Raw genomic sequence first — 17,325 nt, 5'->3', positions numbered from 1 at the left:
CAGTGGTGACATTACCTACTCGGAGCGGATTTTACTGTCTTCACAGACCGTCAGAGTTTACGCTACTTCTTGTCACAGAAGCAGCTATCGGAAAAGCAGATGCGGTGGGCGAATATCTTGTCACAGTTTCACTTCCAGATTGTCCATGTGCAGAGAGAGAAGAATTTAATGGCAGATGCTTTGTCCCGGAAGCCGTTGGTTCTGGCTATTTCCATGGTACATCATAGGAGCTTCGAGGATATGGTCGATCAATATGCCACAAATACAGATTTTGCAGATATTTTCACTCAGATACGGAATGGGAAGATAGTAGCAGGATATTCCATTCGGGATCGCTACTTGATGAAGAAAGCCATGTTGTGCGTTACACAGCCGTTGAGGGAAAAGGTTATAACCGAATGTCATTGTCCGCCTTTTACGGGTCACTGCGGCATTGCTACCACCTTGAAAGGTGTAGAGAGATACTTCTTTTGGCCGAGACTCAAGGACGTTGACAATTTCATGCGCAATTGCTTGGTATGCCAAAAGGTCAAGTTTTGACAGGCATAAAGCACTGGGATTGTTACAGCCTTTACCCATACACGCCCGCCCCTGGGAAAGTATTGCAATGGATTTCATTTTTGATCTCCCAAAAACGCATCGTGGGCACGATTGTTTATTGCCCAGATATTCAGATTACATCGCATGCTTGAGACAATTTGCTTGAGACAATTGTCTCGGACAGATACCCCAGGTTCACGAGTTTGTTTTGGAAGGCTATGTGGGAGAACATTGGCACACGGTTGCAGTTCTCGTCATCGTTCCACCTGCAGACTGACGGGCAATTAGAGATTGTTAATTCAGTGGTACTGGATTTGTTGACGTCTTTTTCTTTGAATCTGAAGACTTCATGGAAAAAGGGCTTTTTACCTTTGGTGAAATATGCCTACAGAAACACGGTTGACTCTTTGATGGGGCAGGTGCCATTTGAGATAATTGAATTTTCTACATTGGTTCCACCCTTCCTTAGTACGAAAGATAAGATTTTTCTTTAAAGCCGACCAGTTTCACGAGGGATAGGGACTTGGTCCGGAAGGCTTTGGAGAAATCTCAAAAAAAGGCAGTAGATCGACATAGTCGTGATTTAAAATTGAAGGAGAACGATTGGGTGCTCTTACATTTTGGGAAGGCACACCTAAGAAAGAAAAAGGGAAAGGAGCGGCTTTCTCGAAAGCTTAGCATGAGATACTATGGACCTTTCCAGTTTTTACGAAAAGATAAATGATGTCTCCTTTGGACTGAAGTGCCCGATACGTGGAGATTTCACAATGTTTTTCATGTGTCTCTTGAAGCCTTTTGAAGGCGATGTGCCGGATGATGCCATGAGCAACCTGAAGTGGAAGAAAACGAGGGGCTACTCGTTCCAGAACAGATATTGGCACAGAAAGAAAGAAGGTAAAGCGATTAGACGGTTCTTGGTTAAATTCAAGACCTGCTCCGCATTGGATGCGAAGTGAATGGAGGAGGAACACTTGGTAGATACTCCTCAGATTGTGAATCTTTACCTCAAAGCATTTGGTTTAGCGTAGTCTATTCTAAATGGAACCCCGAACTCAACTTGGGCAGAATCTGGTGCAGTGGGTATGCACAAGAGGGGAGTCGCTCCGCTCCTTTGTCAACAAATTGCCTCGATTTTGATACTGAAGTCACTGATGTCTCTTTTGAGTTTCAGGGATACTGTGAGCTGACAGTATTCTGTTGAATGACTTTATGAATTGGAACTCCCGAACATGATACTGACTTGTACTTGACTTGTTTAAGTGCAGGAACTGATAGACGAAATGACTGCAGCATCTTGGTCTGAACGATCTCGATAGACATGGTTGCAATAAGAATTAGTCAATCGGGCATTTATGAGGTCCCGAGTGAATCCAGATGCGATTGCTAAATAAGTTGCCGATAAATCATGATCTGAGATCCGAATGAATTTTGAGTGTGATTTGTCATGTGATGTCCTATGATGTCGTGTGATGTGACTGTCGATTGGTACATGTGCTAGATGTGTGTTCCTAGTGTGTCGGTACTAACAGTCAGTGTCTGCCAAGAGAGTTTATGGCTTTTGTCGGTTTTGCAGGCGTAATCGAGGGCGATTACAATACTTTCAAGAGGGGGGTATGTCACAAACCGGTGACGTGGTATAGCCATTTGGGCAGGAGATACCACACACACCTTGGCTGACGTGGCAGCAGTCCCGGATTTCACGCTGAAAATGCTGACGTTGCAATACGGCTATTTCCGGAAATTGCGGCGTAATTTGCGAAAGCTGGATGACGTGGCATGCTGTACGGAATTCCGCGTTTTGCGCTGGGGAAAAGCAGCTAAAAGAAGCCTACGCAATTGTTGAGGAGCTTTTGGGGAAACTTGCTTTATTTTAAGCCTAGTTTAGAGGCATTGCTTAATGAAGCTTTTGATTTTTGAAGCTTCTAGGGCTCTGCTTTTAGCATCCCTTGTAACCTTTATAAAGAACCCAAGGGGGCTCCCTCTGCAGAGCATCTGGACGTAGAGTCTGAGAGTGAGCACCCACGGGAGTTGTACTTTGCTCGAAGATTAAAATAAAAAGAAATACCGAAAGGGGCGCCAGTCTTTGGTGCCAATACCTCTTTACACGGAACTACGCCGGGCCGTGTCGACTCAAGTGTGAATTGTGAACTGTTTTGAAGTGAATCTCTGCTGTGTCGTGATAGAATCTTGACTTGGAGTGTCCAAGTTTGTTACAGATAGCATCTTTTTTGTTGTAAATTTTAAGTCAGTCTGGCATTGTAGTGCATGTAACTTTTGATTCGCAGTCTATGTTGTCTGTTTTCTCAACTACCACTGTTGGTAACTGCTTGCAGATACGTTAGGAAATGCCTACCTAATGAGCTTCTTTGTCACGGGAACTTGGGATCAAAACAAGCTCCGCCGGTCTTTGAAAGCATATCAGAATGCAGTATGTTATCTTTTCTGGTACATACAAGTAAACAGTGTGTTATTCTATCTTCTCACAGCAGCCTGTCATGGGCCAGCTAAGGATGCATTTCTTAGAAGCGAGTTATTTCATAATCAACTTAAAAGATTCTAAGGGTGTTCAAACTTGGAACGTGCTTCTATATTTACGATTTTTACTCAAGTTTTGCTTGGCCTTATTATCTACAGGAGAAGGATGAGTTGGCGAACTCAAATCCAGATCTTTATTTCAATTGTGCCACTGTAAGCCTCCGTAAAAAAAAAATTCAACTAATTTTTTGTTGTGCTCATCCATCCTGGGTGTCATGGGATTTTTCCTCTCTCATTTTAAATCTTCAATGTGGTGAAAGATGTAATTTGTGAAACGAATTGCTGTAGGTGAACCGGTATCTAGAAGATTATGAGCGTGCTTTGAAAGGCTTCCAAGCAGCAGCTTTAAGAGATCCAGGGCTTCATGCGGATGAGGAGGTTGAGAAGCTGGTGAAGCTGCTCGCAAAACTAGAGGATGCAATGGTAAACAAGGTAAGCACAGTGGCAATCTTTGAACTTCTTTACCATATCTGTGGTTGAAAACAGATCACAAACTGTTTCTGTTTCCAACAAGCAGTTCAAAAATAGTGCTATTTGTTGACGATTTGTCAATTAGCTGTTAGTTGCTAATGTTGTTTCAAGGGGGATGACATGGTGGTGCTCTTATATGTTTACTCTTTGCCAGGGTTAGCCCAGATCGCCTTCTTTCTTTTTTCCACACCTTAGCCTTTTTTAAGTTTCCAAAGTTTTTGTAATTCTTGACAGAAAGGTTAGTCCATAGCCGAGGTAGGATCTGTGTTTGAAGTTCCACATGGCCATGTTTAAAATGTGGAACCAATAATCTTCTCTGGCATACAAGATTGTAGTCACAGTACTCCAAATCGGAAATTTACAACTCGCTTGAGTAGTCTTTTTGATGATTATCCTCTTTGGTAAAAGCTAGACATTGGATAGAGCATTTATTTTCAATTGTTGGGGCTAGTGCTAGCTGTCATGAGATGCACAAAGTAATTCTTTGGAGTAAGAGTTGACTCTTAGAGACTTAGGGAACAGAGAAAAGATTCAGCAAGCATAATAAGGGGAGCAATTTTCTGTCAACAGTGCAATGCTCATGCATGCAACACATTTAGAAGTCAACAGCACCAATGGTCTTTTCAAGAAGTTTGTATGTGTCTTTGAAACAACTGAGAAGAGACATTAATCTTTGGTTAAAACTTGTGCTTTAGGTGGGTTTGGGTGCTAGACTCCATGACTGTAGCCCTTGCATTAAATTCCTGAATGTTGTGAACTCCATCATACCGTTCTGTAGTATGTACACACCGAACACCACGAACATCTCCACCTTGTTGGATAAAGCTTACAAAGGTAATATTTTGTAAGAAAATAGGTTAAACAAGCCATATGTAACCGAAACACACATAGGTTCCATTTCTAAGTTACATTTGTAGGCAGCTAACCAACAGAGCGTTTAACTTTCTGGTTACATTATCTCCTTTGGAATTCACTGTGCAGGGTAGACTTAAGGCGAAGAAGCTTGCAAGCCTCGTGTCCACTTTGCACCTTGAAAATGGTGCAATCATTACCTGTTTTGACTTATTTTTACAAACATCAGTTGCAACAACTTTTTATTTGTCTACCTTCCACTAGCAGCTCCGGATAAGCTAAAACAAATGAACGTGATGGTGCTGCAAGAGGGTTTGAACAAAGGAATTGTGGTGCTGTGCAAAGCCGTTTTGTCGATACGGCATGACAATCCGGTCCCATTGTGAGTTTCATTGATCAGATACAAACTTCGATGGATCTTAATCGTCTTTCATTTGAGTTGTTTTGATTTTTGTGTTTGGTAACTGATTGAAACGAGGGGAGTTTTTGTTCCTGCAGCTGATACTGAAAAAGAAAACATATCCGAAGTTCGTAGCCCATACCTTATACTTCGAATTTTTCATTGCAGCATAATAGTTTGGGTCTCTGTTTCCGTAACAGAATTGGCCATAATAAACAGGGACTATGGTGTGGGGTTGAAAGATACTTGAATGGTCTGCCTAGGCAAAGACTTACACAATGATTACTGACAATTTTTAACCGAGTCTGTCTGTATGAGTTTTATGAAACTCATGGAGCATGTTTAACATGTTTTCCCTTTTTGTATTAACTTGTCAGTAAGGTATATTTTTCTAGTCAAACATGGTGGTGTTGAATCAACCTTCTGTGGTTGCAGGTTTTACCTTTTAGTGGATTCTGAAGGAAGTTACTTTGTACTGTCGATTTATGCTTTGCGCGAGGGAGTGGTGAGCAGATCATTTTTTTTTTCACCTTGCACAATTTGATGTTATGGTAGATTATAGCATTCTCAATTTACCTGCAGATCAAGGAGGGAGATTCAATCACCTTGTTTGAGCCCTTATTTCGTCATTTTGAAGTATTTTGGGACAACAAGGTTGCACAATTTATACAAGTGGTTTAGGATGGATTACGTTGTCCTGATGGGTAGCTAACTTATGTATCTTAATTCAATTACAGGTCTACAAATTTTCAAGTGTTCGTGTCGACTTCCCTCAGCAAATTCATGTTAATTGTAAGCCGACATCATCGCAAAATGCTGTCTTCTCGACAATCCAGGCTGACCACGTGCCCCCCTAGGGATAACGTCCCAACTGGCAAATGTCAGTGGCATATTTTCTCAACCACCAAGTTCGAGCATGTGTTTGGTAACCCTGTAAATCATTTCTCATTCTCGACGTGGGCTGAGCAAAGAAAAATATTCTGTGAAATGAAAAAGTCATTCTCAATGATGGCGGAGCTCAGAAGCATCCCCCTTGTATGGTGGCATATGGATTTTTTGTAGTATCAATTGCCAGAAAGGTGCAAGTCACACATAACTTACAAATATAAAAAAAGAAAAACTTTCGCTCTTGCCAAGGTCGGACACACCACCAGTTTGATCCAAATTGTAGCCATGCAATGTATTTGGAAACAAGGTTGTATGTGTACGTACATACTAGTCCTTACAGTACCAAGGTACATCCATATGGTACGTGGTAAGGGGATTTTGATGATTTTTAAGTGGTAAGGGCGTGTTTAAAAGTGTGAAACCTGGGATCACATCTAATGCGATGGGTATAGCTATGTAAATGTTGACGTACATTAGGATTTTAGTTGTAAAAGAAAATGGTACATTTTGATATGCACCTAAAAATTTCATCACTATAGAGAAGTACATACCTTACGTCTTGATTACGTGCCTGTTGGAAGTGTTCTTGGGGTGAAGTCATTTTGTACGTCAATGATTGAAGTCTTGTTTTTGTTAGGCTTAAACAATGTGCATTCTTATGCAAAGATGCCTTCATGGATTTCACTTGCCTTGGTGACAAAGTGCGACAAATTTCAAACAAAAATTTTAAAGAGTGTATGTGCTCTTTTTGTCAGTGTGTCTGTTGCAATGCATATTGCACTTTCTTTTTCAGCTTGCCCAAAGGGCAAAGGTTATAGAGATGCCTTCTCTTTTTGTTGACTAAAATTGAAAAGAGGTTGAGTTATATTTTCAAGCATTTTTTGATAGGCCAAAAGTGTTGATTAGTTGCAATAAGATAGGGGCACTCATCTAAATGAAGAGTATGTAAATTAAATAATGGGCATGTCTTGAGTTTTGAAATATGAAATGAATGTTCATTTACCAAAGAAAAGATTTTGGGATGCCTTTGAAAGCATGAAACGATGAAAGCTTTAGAGGTTAAATGTTAAAGACTTAGCTATTGAGTGGCTCCAAAAATCACGTCACCTTTTTATTTTGAGAAGTTCTTTCATCCACCTTTTCATTTTAAGAAGTTCTTTCACCCATTGAAACTAAGGTGGTAAGACTAAAGTTGTTATTTTTGCTAGTTCAAACTTTTGGGAAGGGATCTATTCTTTGGAGCCTTAATCTCTAGAGATGTTTTATTTTTAGAGATTTTTAAAGGTAGGTTTAGAACTTAAGGATGTAGAACTTTTAAAGCAAGGTCTCCAATGAGTACCTAGAGTTTTTTTTTTCAAAAGACAGTAAAAATTTGAATTAAAGAAAGTGAAAAGGTTGCATGGACTCATCGGTAGGGGGAAGGTCACCGCAAGGCGCTAGAGTTTTAGGACTTAGAACTTTAGTGCTTTTAAAGTTGGATCTAGAGTTTTAAATTTGTAAAGGGGGCTTTGGAGCTTAAAAATGTAGCATTTTTAAAGTGGGGTTTAGAGCATAGGGCTCTAAAGCTTAGGGAGGTAGAGCTTAGGGGTGCTATTGTAATTCAATTCTTTGTGTTTTTTTTTTTAAAAAAAAACTTAAGAGATGTAGAGCTTTTAAAGTGGGATCTAGACTCACATCAAGGCCTAAAAATGACCACTTTTTTTTTGTGAAGGACTATTTTGCCTATTGGAACAAGTGCTTCAAAAAAACTGTCATTTGATTGCTAAAATCTCAAAATTTTCTATTATATTTTGTGTTTATACCTTTGAGTTAACGTTATATCTTGTTTTTGTACATAATTTAGAGATTGATTTTATTTGATTTTTTGGGTGGTTGTTGCTTTTTACTTATTTGGCTTGAGGCCTTGTTGTTGCATGAGTCCCCACGTAGTTGAATCTCAGTCGTGAACGACATGATTATATCTACATTCATCCAATTATACACAATATTTTTGCCAATTCTAAGAGTTGCTTTTCACCTGCCGCTTTTGACAAATTGTAGGTATAGATTACCCCACGAGCGCTTTTTCAAGGCCTATTCCAAGTTGATCAAGATCGTAAGTTGCGTTGTAATCGATCATGCCGCACGAATCTATGATGTTTACGGTGAGTGTAGCCATTGACACTAATACGCCTGTGTTGATTGTAGAGTGCTTTCGTGTTGGAGACAGTAAACACAAGTGCTGCTAGAAAACGAACCTGGCGCGCTATTTGCCAAGCATCAGCCTCTACTCAGAGAGCGACGTTGCCTTAGCTTCTCATCGTCAACAAGTAAACATGTGTGTGTGTGTGTGTGTGTGTGTGTGTGTGTGTGTGTGTGTATATAGTGTACTATGTTGCAACTTGCTTCTCTATGCTTAGGTGTTGCTACATGGTTTCATTTCAAATAACCTCTACAACAACCAATCAACCTCAAACTCAATTCCTTGATCATCTCAGGGTGAAAGCATTACTGGGTGATACATTTTTAAGGGTGAGAAGTTGTTTTTCAATAGCTAATTTTTCAAAGTGGGCCGATATTTTTTTTTCAAATATTGTAGTATTAGATCCTTCTTTAGAATAGCTATTGAGTGAATATATCATGCTCTAGATTTTTTCATTTTGGTCAAACATGTTTGGCCAAACACTTTCAAAAACAGTTTATGTTCCAGACATAGCTTTTTTATCCACCTACTCATGCTTTCAACTCTCAATATAGTGCCTTATGGCCTTATGCAAGACCTTCACATGGGTGAGAGACGTCATGATAAGACCAGTGATTGGCAATGATTTGGTCCATATGTATGAAAGCACATAAAGTTTTCATGATCTTTTTGTTCACAATGTTGTGGAAAGGAAGCTATGGGCTAAATGGGAAGGGAATGCTTTTCGCCAAATGCATGGCCTTTCCAAACGAACTTTTTGTTTGAAAAGTAGTCTTTTAGAATGTGTTGATTGTATGAAATGCCCAACATGGATGTGGCAAGAAAGTTTTGGATTGCTGATGTAGGATATGCCCAATATAATTGTGGCCATCAGCTATTTTAACTAGATGCAAAGGGATGGCCATTCCACACACACAAAATTTCTATATGAAATGTAGCCTCTTAGAATATGTTGATTGCATGTATTGCTCACGATGGCTATGGATATTGGGATGTTTCAACCAAATGCAAAGGGATGGCTTTTCTCAAAATGCAATCGCCTATGCTTGCACCCTGAAGGCATGTGGCCTTAGGCAAGACCTTCAACATGGGTGATAATTCACAAGAGATTGCTGGAGAGGGGCTATTGGAGAAACATATTGTGCTTGGTAATGCTTGGGTCTTTATGTATGCCAAATGTGGATCCCTTACCAAAGCACAAAGAGTTTTTGATGAGATTTTTGTCCAAATTGTAGTCTCTTTTTAACGTGTTGATTGAAAGATATGCCGAAGATGGCGAGGGCTGATTCGGCGCGCACACACGCACACAGATCAGCCTAGAGTTCTTCCCACACGCACACATACTTTTAGCTTTCGACGCTCTTGGCATCGGCTTTGGACGAGCAGGTTTTGACACACACACCAATGCACAGTGATGTATGCTCTTTGTGGTTTAGAGATTGATCTTCTCTAAGATTTTTTTAGCATACCCATGTCGGCTCACAGGTACATAGTAGCAGAGTGTTGATGCGCCATCGTGTGGATCTTCTTGCAGCGGTTTGAGATTGTTGTGGGGCTGATTTGGATCAGCCATTTCAGCCCTACTATGAGCTTCGTACTTCAGCCATTTAGCACTCTCATGCATGTATCACACTATGGGAGCTTCTACGCTCATTGATTTTTTGGGCAATTGATTCCCGGATGTGCATGCAGTAGTGTTGTAAACTAAGTTTTGAGACTTTAGTCGAGAGATGCTCTCAGATTGTTACTCATTATGATTCATTTTTTGGTTTGAGAGCCATTTTATGCCATTATGCTATCAAAATTTTGCCTAAATTTGCATCTATTGCCTGCCTCTTTATGCCATTGACAGATTTGACTACGATTAACAAATTCTTGCTCTAGTGGGAGCTATATGCATTATTTTATGCGTGATTAGCATGTTACCATATACATGTGGTAGTGATGTGTGTGAACACACTGGGACCGCCGGGGCATTTTTTCCCTCTTTAGGATGTTTTTTCCCCCGAGCATTGTATATACGCCCATCACTCTAGGGCTATTTATCTTTCCATTGCACACTAAGTAACACACTCTCTATTGTGTGCCTTGAGCTTCCTTCGTCTTCTCCAAGCTGTGTGCGTTTCTCTGCAACCCTAATTCCAACAATCGGTATCAGAGCAGGTTGCGTCCTCCTAGGCTTAGTCGCCAGCTGCTCCAACACACGCCTGCTCACTTTCTCCGATTACAATGAGGTTTGGCGAGCATTTGCAGGTCGACAAATATTTCGGGCGTGCTTGTAGAGCTTAGTCTGCTCAGATTTTTTATTCGGGCTCATTTCGGCCTCCGTTTCCACTACAGGCAGTGCTGCACATGCTATTTCATCATTTTGTGCAGAATTTTTGTCAGTGCCGTTTTTTTCATAACAAGTACCTTATAGTCTTCTATGGTTTGTGCTATATAGCATGTGTTGTTCCCACTCCATTTCTCCTATTTTCGGGCAGTTTTCACATCAGGTGCAGCATTTACCATGGCTGACAACAACAACACAGATGTGTTCAAGATGTTTGTTGTTAAGGACAGGTTGGATGGGGACAATTACCCTATGTGGGCTTATATGATGCAACACGTTCTTGTGTCAAAGGGCGTCTGGAATATTGTGCAGGGCATTGATGTCCGTCTTGGTTCTGAGGATATATGCGATGTTGAGGATGTTGCAGGTCTTGCTGCAAGGATTGCTGCTGTTAGAGTTGTTTTGCCTACGGTAGAACAAGCTCGTTGGGATGTAAAGGATGCGCAAGCTCATGCATTGATTGCATTGTCTATGAAGCGCACCATTGTTCCTCACATTCGTTCAACAAAAACTGCAAAACAGGCATGGGATATTCTAGCAGGTCTTTATGCAAACCGCAATAAGGCTAAAATTGCTTTGCTGCGTAAAGAGCTGGAGTCGAAGATTATGCATGAGGAAGATGATATGAACACTTTCCTTGCTAGTGTCAAGGATATCAATGAGCAGCTTATTTCTGCAGAGGTGAAGTCATTTCAGACAGTTCCCTTGTGCAAACTGTTCTTGATGCCTTACCAGATTCTTACCAGACTTTTGCTAGTACTTGGAGACTTATGACCCAAGGAAACCTTGAAGTTGTCAAGTTTGATGCATTATGCACATTGCTATTGCAAGAGTCACTTTCAAGAAAAAACAGGACTAGACACCGTGCAGTTGACGAGCTTTTATGGCTTCTCAAAGAAAGGGTGGTAACAATAATGCAGCCACTTCTTATGGTTCTGCTGCGAGTGGCAAAACTTCTATTCCTAATGCTTCTGCTGACAGCACTTCGTCTGGCAATTCTGGTGATAAGGACAAAAAGAAGATGCGTTGCCATTATTGTAAAGCTAATGATCACTTGATCAAGTCGTGTCCTAAGTTGAAGGCCAAAGAGGCTAAGAAGAAAGAGGGTGGTTCCACTGCAAATGCTGGTTCCACTACAAATGCAGCCATTGTTGTGTCTTCTGTAAAAGGAGACTGTAATACTGATGTTGATGCAGAATGGGCTTTTAGTGCAGAGTGTACTTACAATCCTGTTGTCCATGACGCATGCTTGTCAATTGCTACAGATTCACATGTGTGGTATTTCGACAGTGGTGCTACAAAGCACATTACCTCACATCGTGAATTGTTCTCCTCTCTCGAGTCTGTCCCTCATAGGAATTCAGTCACTTGTGCCAACAATGCCTCTTATCCGATTCAGGGAGTTGGAAAGATTGTGCTTAGTGCTGCAAATGGTAGTTCCTTCACACTTGTTGATGCACTTTATGTACCTGGGATCAAGAAGAGTCTCTTGTCTGTATCTGCACTTGCTAGACTTGGACTTGTAGTCAAATTTGTGGATGACAGATGTACAATTCATGATCTCAGATTTGGTGATGAAATTGTGGCATCTAGCCTTTTGAGCCGTGGGCTGTATAAGCTCACTTTGTATGACAAGTGTGGACAAAATTTTGCAAATGCTATTGTAGATTCAAGGGCTATTTTAGATGCAAAACTTTGGCATGCACGTTTTGGTCATCTGAATTTTGCCAGTTTGTTGCGTTTGCAGAAATCTGATATGGTTGCTTTTTTGCCGCCTCTTGAAGCACCTGTCAAACATGTTTGTGAAGGCTGTATTTTGGGTAAGATGCAGCGTTCTAAATTTCCAAAGGATGGTTCAGTTCGGGCCATATGCAAGTTGCAGCTTGTGCATAGTGATGTTTGTGGGCCCATGCAAACTCCATCCTTGGGCAATTACCTGTACTTCGTGAATTTCATTGATGATTACTCTAGGCATGCATGGGTATTTCCGCTTAAAGCGATGTCCGAAGTTTTTATGTGCTTCAAACAATTTCTGGCTATGGCTGAAAATGTCTCGAAATGTACTATGGGCACCCTCCGTTCCGATAGAGGGGGGGATATATGTCTCATGAATTCAATGCATTTCTGGCTAGTCGTGGGATAAAACACCAATGTACAGTGCCTTATACACCTCAGCAAAATGGTGTTGCTGAGAGGAAAAACAGATCACTGACGGAAATGGCACGATGTATAGTCAAAACTCAAGCTTTGCCGCATTCTTTTTGGCTTAAGGCCCTCATGTGTGCCACTTATGTACTTAACATGTGTCGTACGAAAGCTTTGCAGTCTATTACTCCATATGAAGCATGGCATGATAGAAAGCCTTCTATTGAGCACATACGTGTTTTTGGCTGTTTGGCATATGCTTTGGTGCCATAAGTGCAGCGCAGAAAATTGGATGATAAGGCTGTCAAATGTATTTTTGTTGGTTATAGTGCTCAAAGCAAAGGTTACAAGTTGTATCATCCGCAAAAAAAATGTATTCTGGTTTCACGGCATGTAGTGTTTGTTGAAGATTCTATTCAGCCCTTACAGTCATGTACTAGAGACAGTAATGTAAGATCACAGGACATTTATGACACTTTGTTGCCTCTTTTCAGTGGTGGAAATACGAATGTAATTTCCAATGAGGCAAATGTACAGCCTATTTTCGTGACAGTAAAGTGGATGCACCTTTGTCTAGTCGTACTCATTCAGGCTCTCGCCATGCATCTTATGCATCAGATTGTTATGCTTTGGTTGTGTCTAGCTTACATGATGTTAAGGAGCCTCTGTCTTTTGATGAAGCACAAAATTCAGAAAATTGGATGGCTGCCATGCAATCAGAATATGATGCACTTATAGAAAATGACACATGGACTTTATGTGATTTATGGCAAAAAGGCCATTGGGTTTACAAGTTGAAACGCAAGCCGGATGGTGAGATCGATCGCCATAAGGCTCGACGTGTTGCAAAGGATTATGCATGGCAAAAAGGCATTGATTATGAAGAGACTTTTGCTCCCACTTGTCGTATGACTATTGTGCGTTTTCTATGTGCATTGGCAGCTCATTTTGGTTTGGATGTACATCAATCAGACATTGTTACTGCTTTCTTGAATGTGACATATTGAGGAAGTTTATGTAACGCCGCCTCGCGGTTTTGTCATAGAAGGACAAGAGGACAAAGTGTGCAGATGTAAAAAGGCTTTGTATGGGTTGAAGCAATCTCCTCGTGCTTGGTATGAGAAAGCTGACACTCATTTGGTCAAAGAAGGCTTTCATAATAGTCCAACAGAAAGCACATTGTATATAAAGTGTGAGGGTGATGTACTTCTCATTGTGGTTCTTTATGTCGATGATTTGCTGATCACTGACCAAATGAGAGACATATTGCTAAATTTAAGGCTGATTTGGGGTTGTTGCATCATTACTTGGGTATATAGTTTAAGCAGTGTGATGGTGGTATTGCCTTGTGTCAGAAAAGTTACATAGAGACATTGCTATGTAAGTTTGGACTTGAGGATTGCAAACCTATTGCCACTTCCATGGAAACATGTTTGAAGTTGAGTCTACATGATGCTGGCGATCCTGCTGATGTCACTCTTTACCAAACTGCTGTTGGCTGCCTCATTTATGTATGTAACACGAGACCGGATATTCAGTTTGCAGTCTCACAGGTCAGCAGATTTATGCATAGCCCAGAGTCTAAACATTGGCAGGCTGTCAAGAGGATTTTTCGCTACCTTAGTGGCACTTTACATCTTGGCTTGTTTTATCCCAAGGGGGGATCATTGCCGCTATACTTACATGCTCTTTCGGACTCAGATTGGGCTGGTTGTTTTGACATGCGAGTGTCCACAAGTGGACATGCGAGTGGTTTTTGTTTCATGCTTGGCAGTTCATGTATATCATGGTTGAGCAAGAAGACACCTACTGTGGCCACTTCGAGTTGTGAGGCTGAGTACAGGGCAGTCTTCACAGCTACGGTTGAGTGGGTATGGCTCAGACGCCTTATGGCTGATTTGGGTGTTGGATAGGACACTGCCAACACTATCTACACTGACAGTCAGAGCGCATTGGCAGTTGAGAGGAACCCAGTTTTTCATGCTCGCACAAAGCACATTGAGGTGCATTACCACTATGTCAGGGAGAGGCTCTCAGCAGGAGAGATCAACTTGGCTTATGTACCAACACAGGACAACCTTGCAGATCTTTTCACAAAGGCATTGTCTTGTGAGAAGCTTGAAGCTTTCCGCAAAGCTTTGGGCGTACTCCCCTTTGTGGATTGATCATGTCCTCAGGGCATGGCACTTCCCTTTACTCATGTGCCAGCTCTCGTTCACCGCATCACTACAGGGGGGATTTGTTACCATATACATGTGGTAGTGATGTGTGTGAACACACTAGGACCGCCGGGGCATTTTTTGCCTCTTTAGGAGGTTTTTTCCCTCGAGCATTGTATATACGCCCATCACTCTAGGGCTATCTATCTTTCCATTGCACACTAAGTAACACACTCTCTATTGTGTGCCTTGAGCTTCCTTCGTCTTCTCCAAGTTGTGCGCGTTTCTCTGCAACCCTAATTCCAACATAGCACTTATGGTGCTAGTGTGCTCTGTTGAGAGTGGTTTTTACTCCCACCAAGAACAAGCATCAATACAAATTTCTTAAGACATTGGTTTATGGTTTTTGATTCTTGTAATGTGTGTCGAGGATTCAACACAAGGTTTGCTCTCAGGTGAAGGATCATTATTAATCTCAAGCTGGAGATAGGATATAGATTTGTAGAGGTTTATGCATGTATTATGAGTGCAGTTTGATGCACATTTGCTCATGGTCTTGAGTTGACATTGATTGATGCAATCCAGGTTGTGTTTAAATGCCTTTTGTATTACCATCTTTGCACTTTGGAAAATTAAAAAAACACCCCATTAAGAAGGCCCACATCAGAGAGTTTTGGTCAAAATATCTCAAAATACATATCCAATTGGCTCCACCTATTTGCCTTGACCTTCATCCCTAATTCTGTACTTGAGTGTGTACATGTGGATACCGATTGCCTTGCTTTCTCCTTCTTCTAGCACCGAGGCACTCTAGCTGTAGCAATGGGTTTTAGACACTACCCGAAGGAGTCCTTTGTCGTAAGACCGCCCATTATCATGAGCACACACACAAACATCATGTTTTCAATGTATATGTACTTTACAACATCAACCATGAAGCTTGTACCCTCGATATTTTGGACCAATGAAGATCAAAGAAAAGAGCACGACATGATGAAGAAAAATTATGAAAACATGAAGATAAAGTTTGCAACAAATAACAACAACGACATGAAGGTGAAGAAGACGACAATAACAACGAACGACCACGACAACAAGGAAATTTTGAAGAAGAGACACATGAATGAATGACTACTAGTGAGCCTACTAAGTCTCACTTGTGAACCATAGTGATGAATCCAATTGAGAATTTCTATGATGCATCATGAGATAGTGAACCATGGTGATGAATCAAATTGAACCACCATGATGTATCACATAGATGAATCATGTTAGCCTAGGAGTGCACCATGACATGAACACATGAAGAAAAAACAAATGAAATCTTTGTTAAACCCCAAGTTTAGCTTAAGGGGGCGATTGTTAGGGTAAGCCCAACTTATGGCACCATATGGGAGAGCCCTCTAGCCACATAGGAAAGGATAGATGATGACATGGTCCAATAGCAAGAGGAAGTAACCTCTCTATCTGATGATTGTAAAGTACTAATCCTACTTAAGAGGCTACTCTCTAATGAATCAATTGTACTTGGAGTCTATCTATACTCTCTCTCTTTTTATGCTCTTGCCCTTGGCATAACCCTGACATGATCTCCATTTCTCTAACCCTAACTCTTATAGCATGGTCAATCTCAGGCTCCATCCTCCATAGCCTAATGCTGCACCATTGGTGATTATGGAACACACTTCCTAACAAGGTGGTAAGCTTTGGATCACTAGTTGAGGACATCTTTTTTAGCCAAAGCGTAGTTTTTTAGCAACGCCATTACATGTGGGGCATTTATGCAGTGTTTTTTGTGGGTTTGAAATATTTTGCATTTTTTCACCATGTTCAAAGCTTGAGTAACAAGGTATGAACTCACACATATATGACATCAAGACCAAAGTCTTTGAGGAACTAAATAGGACAAAATAAAATCTAACTAGAGGAAATGGTTGATGAAAACACACTTATCCTAATCATAATCATCTCTTAATGAATCCATGAAGGTAGTGGTCCATGGGCCTACCTTCAATGAGCTGACCAAGAGTTGATCAATGATTATTCTAGGAGAGAGAGTGTGAAATTTAATGACAACCAAAGTGTGTGTGTGTGTGTGTGTGTGTGGCTATGTATACACTTGTGGCTACTTATTGCGAGATTTGGTTTTTGATTCTCATGCATACAACCTAATTTGCAGGGATAGGTTTACAAGTTTTTATGGATACAGTTTTCTTGGATTACTCTTTTGTATCTGATAAATTTTGCAACAATTTGCAGTTCGAGTGGGAGTTCTATGCATAGTTTATGCATTTAGAGGCACGTATTTGTATTGTGTGCTCTTTTGAGAGTGGTATCATCGTAGTAGGGACTATAAATTTATATTGTTTATATCTCATTTTGCACCTATTTGAGTGCATACAATGCAGCTTCTAGTAGTTTTACACACTCATGTACGTTCAATTTTGGATATTGCCTGTGTACGCAATTGTGAAGAGGATTTTGGCTTGTTTTTTGGTAGTTACTCGGTCATTTATAAGACTCCATCCAAAAGATAGTCCTTTATATGATAGTTTTTGTATCTACCTAGCATTTTGGGGGGTTGTTGGTGAGGTTTTCCTTGATTTGAGGTATTGTCAAATATTGAGATACCTTCCCATCATGCTAGTAGCTGGAGATTCCCTTTACGAGGTCTTGCATAAGTTATATATAGAGAGGGATAGGGCCATTGGACGTCGTGTTGGAGGTCTATTTGGGTCAATTTGGGATAGGGGCATTAGACGTCGTGTTGGAGGTCTATTTGGGTCAATTTGGGATAGGGGCATTGGACGTCGTGTTGGAG

At 40.8% G+C, this 17,325-nt stretch overlaps 1 protein-coding gene across 2 annotated transcripts in view; it reads left to right on the top strand.

The window, feature by feature from the left end:
• LOC147430474 (uncharacterized) overlaps nt 1-6,107 on the top strand; it is a 49,092-nt gene extending 42,985 nt beyond the window's left edge. For both annotated transcript variants that reach the window (XM_086493104.1, XM_086493105.1), the window contains exons 6-13: nt 2,874-2,968; nt 3,175-3,228; nt 3,364-3,507; nt 4,528-4,585; nt 4,666-4,780; nt 5,234-5,303; nt 5,381-5,452; nt 5,536-6,107. In XM_086493104.1, the coding sequence (XP_086349230.1) occupies nt 2,874-2,968; nt 3,175-3,228; nt 3,364-3,507; nt 4,528-4,585; nt 4,666-4,780; nt 5,234-5,303; nt 5,381-5,452; nt 5,536-5,655 (728 nt within the window). In that variant the 3' untranslated portion in view covers nt 5,656-6,107. The remainder of the gene's footprint in view (nt 1-2,873; nt 2,969-3,174; nt 3,229-3,363; nt 3,508-4,527; nt 4,586-4,665; nt 4,781-5,233; nt 5,304-5,380; nt 5,453-5,535) is intronic.
• The last annotated feature ends 11,218 nt before the right edge of the window (nt 6,108-17,325 follow it).

Source organism: Adiantum capillus-veneris, chromosome 21 (genome assembly GCF_014529385.1).
Source record: "Adiantum capillus-veneris isolate H3 chromosome 21, ASM1452938v2, whole genome shotgun sequence".
NCBI lineage: Eukaryota > Viridiplantae > Streptophyta > Polypodiopsida > Polypodiales > Pteridaceae > Adiantum > Adiantum capillus-veneris.
This window is presented reverse-complemented; position numbering and strand designations above follow the sequence as displayed.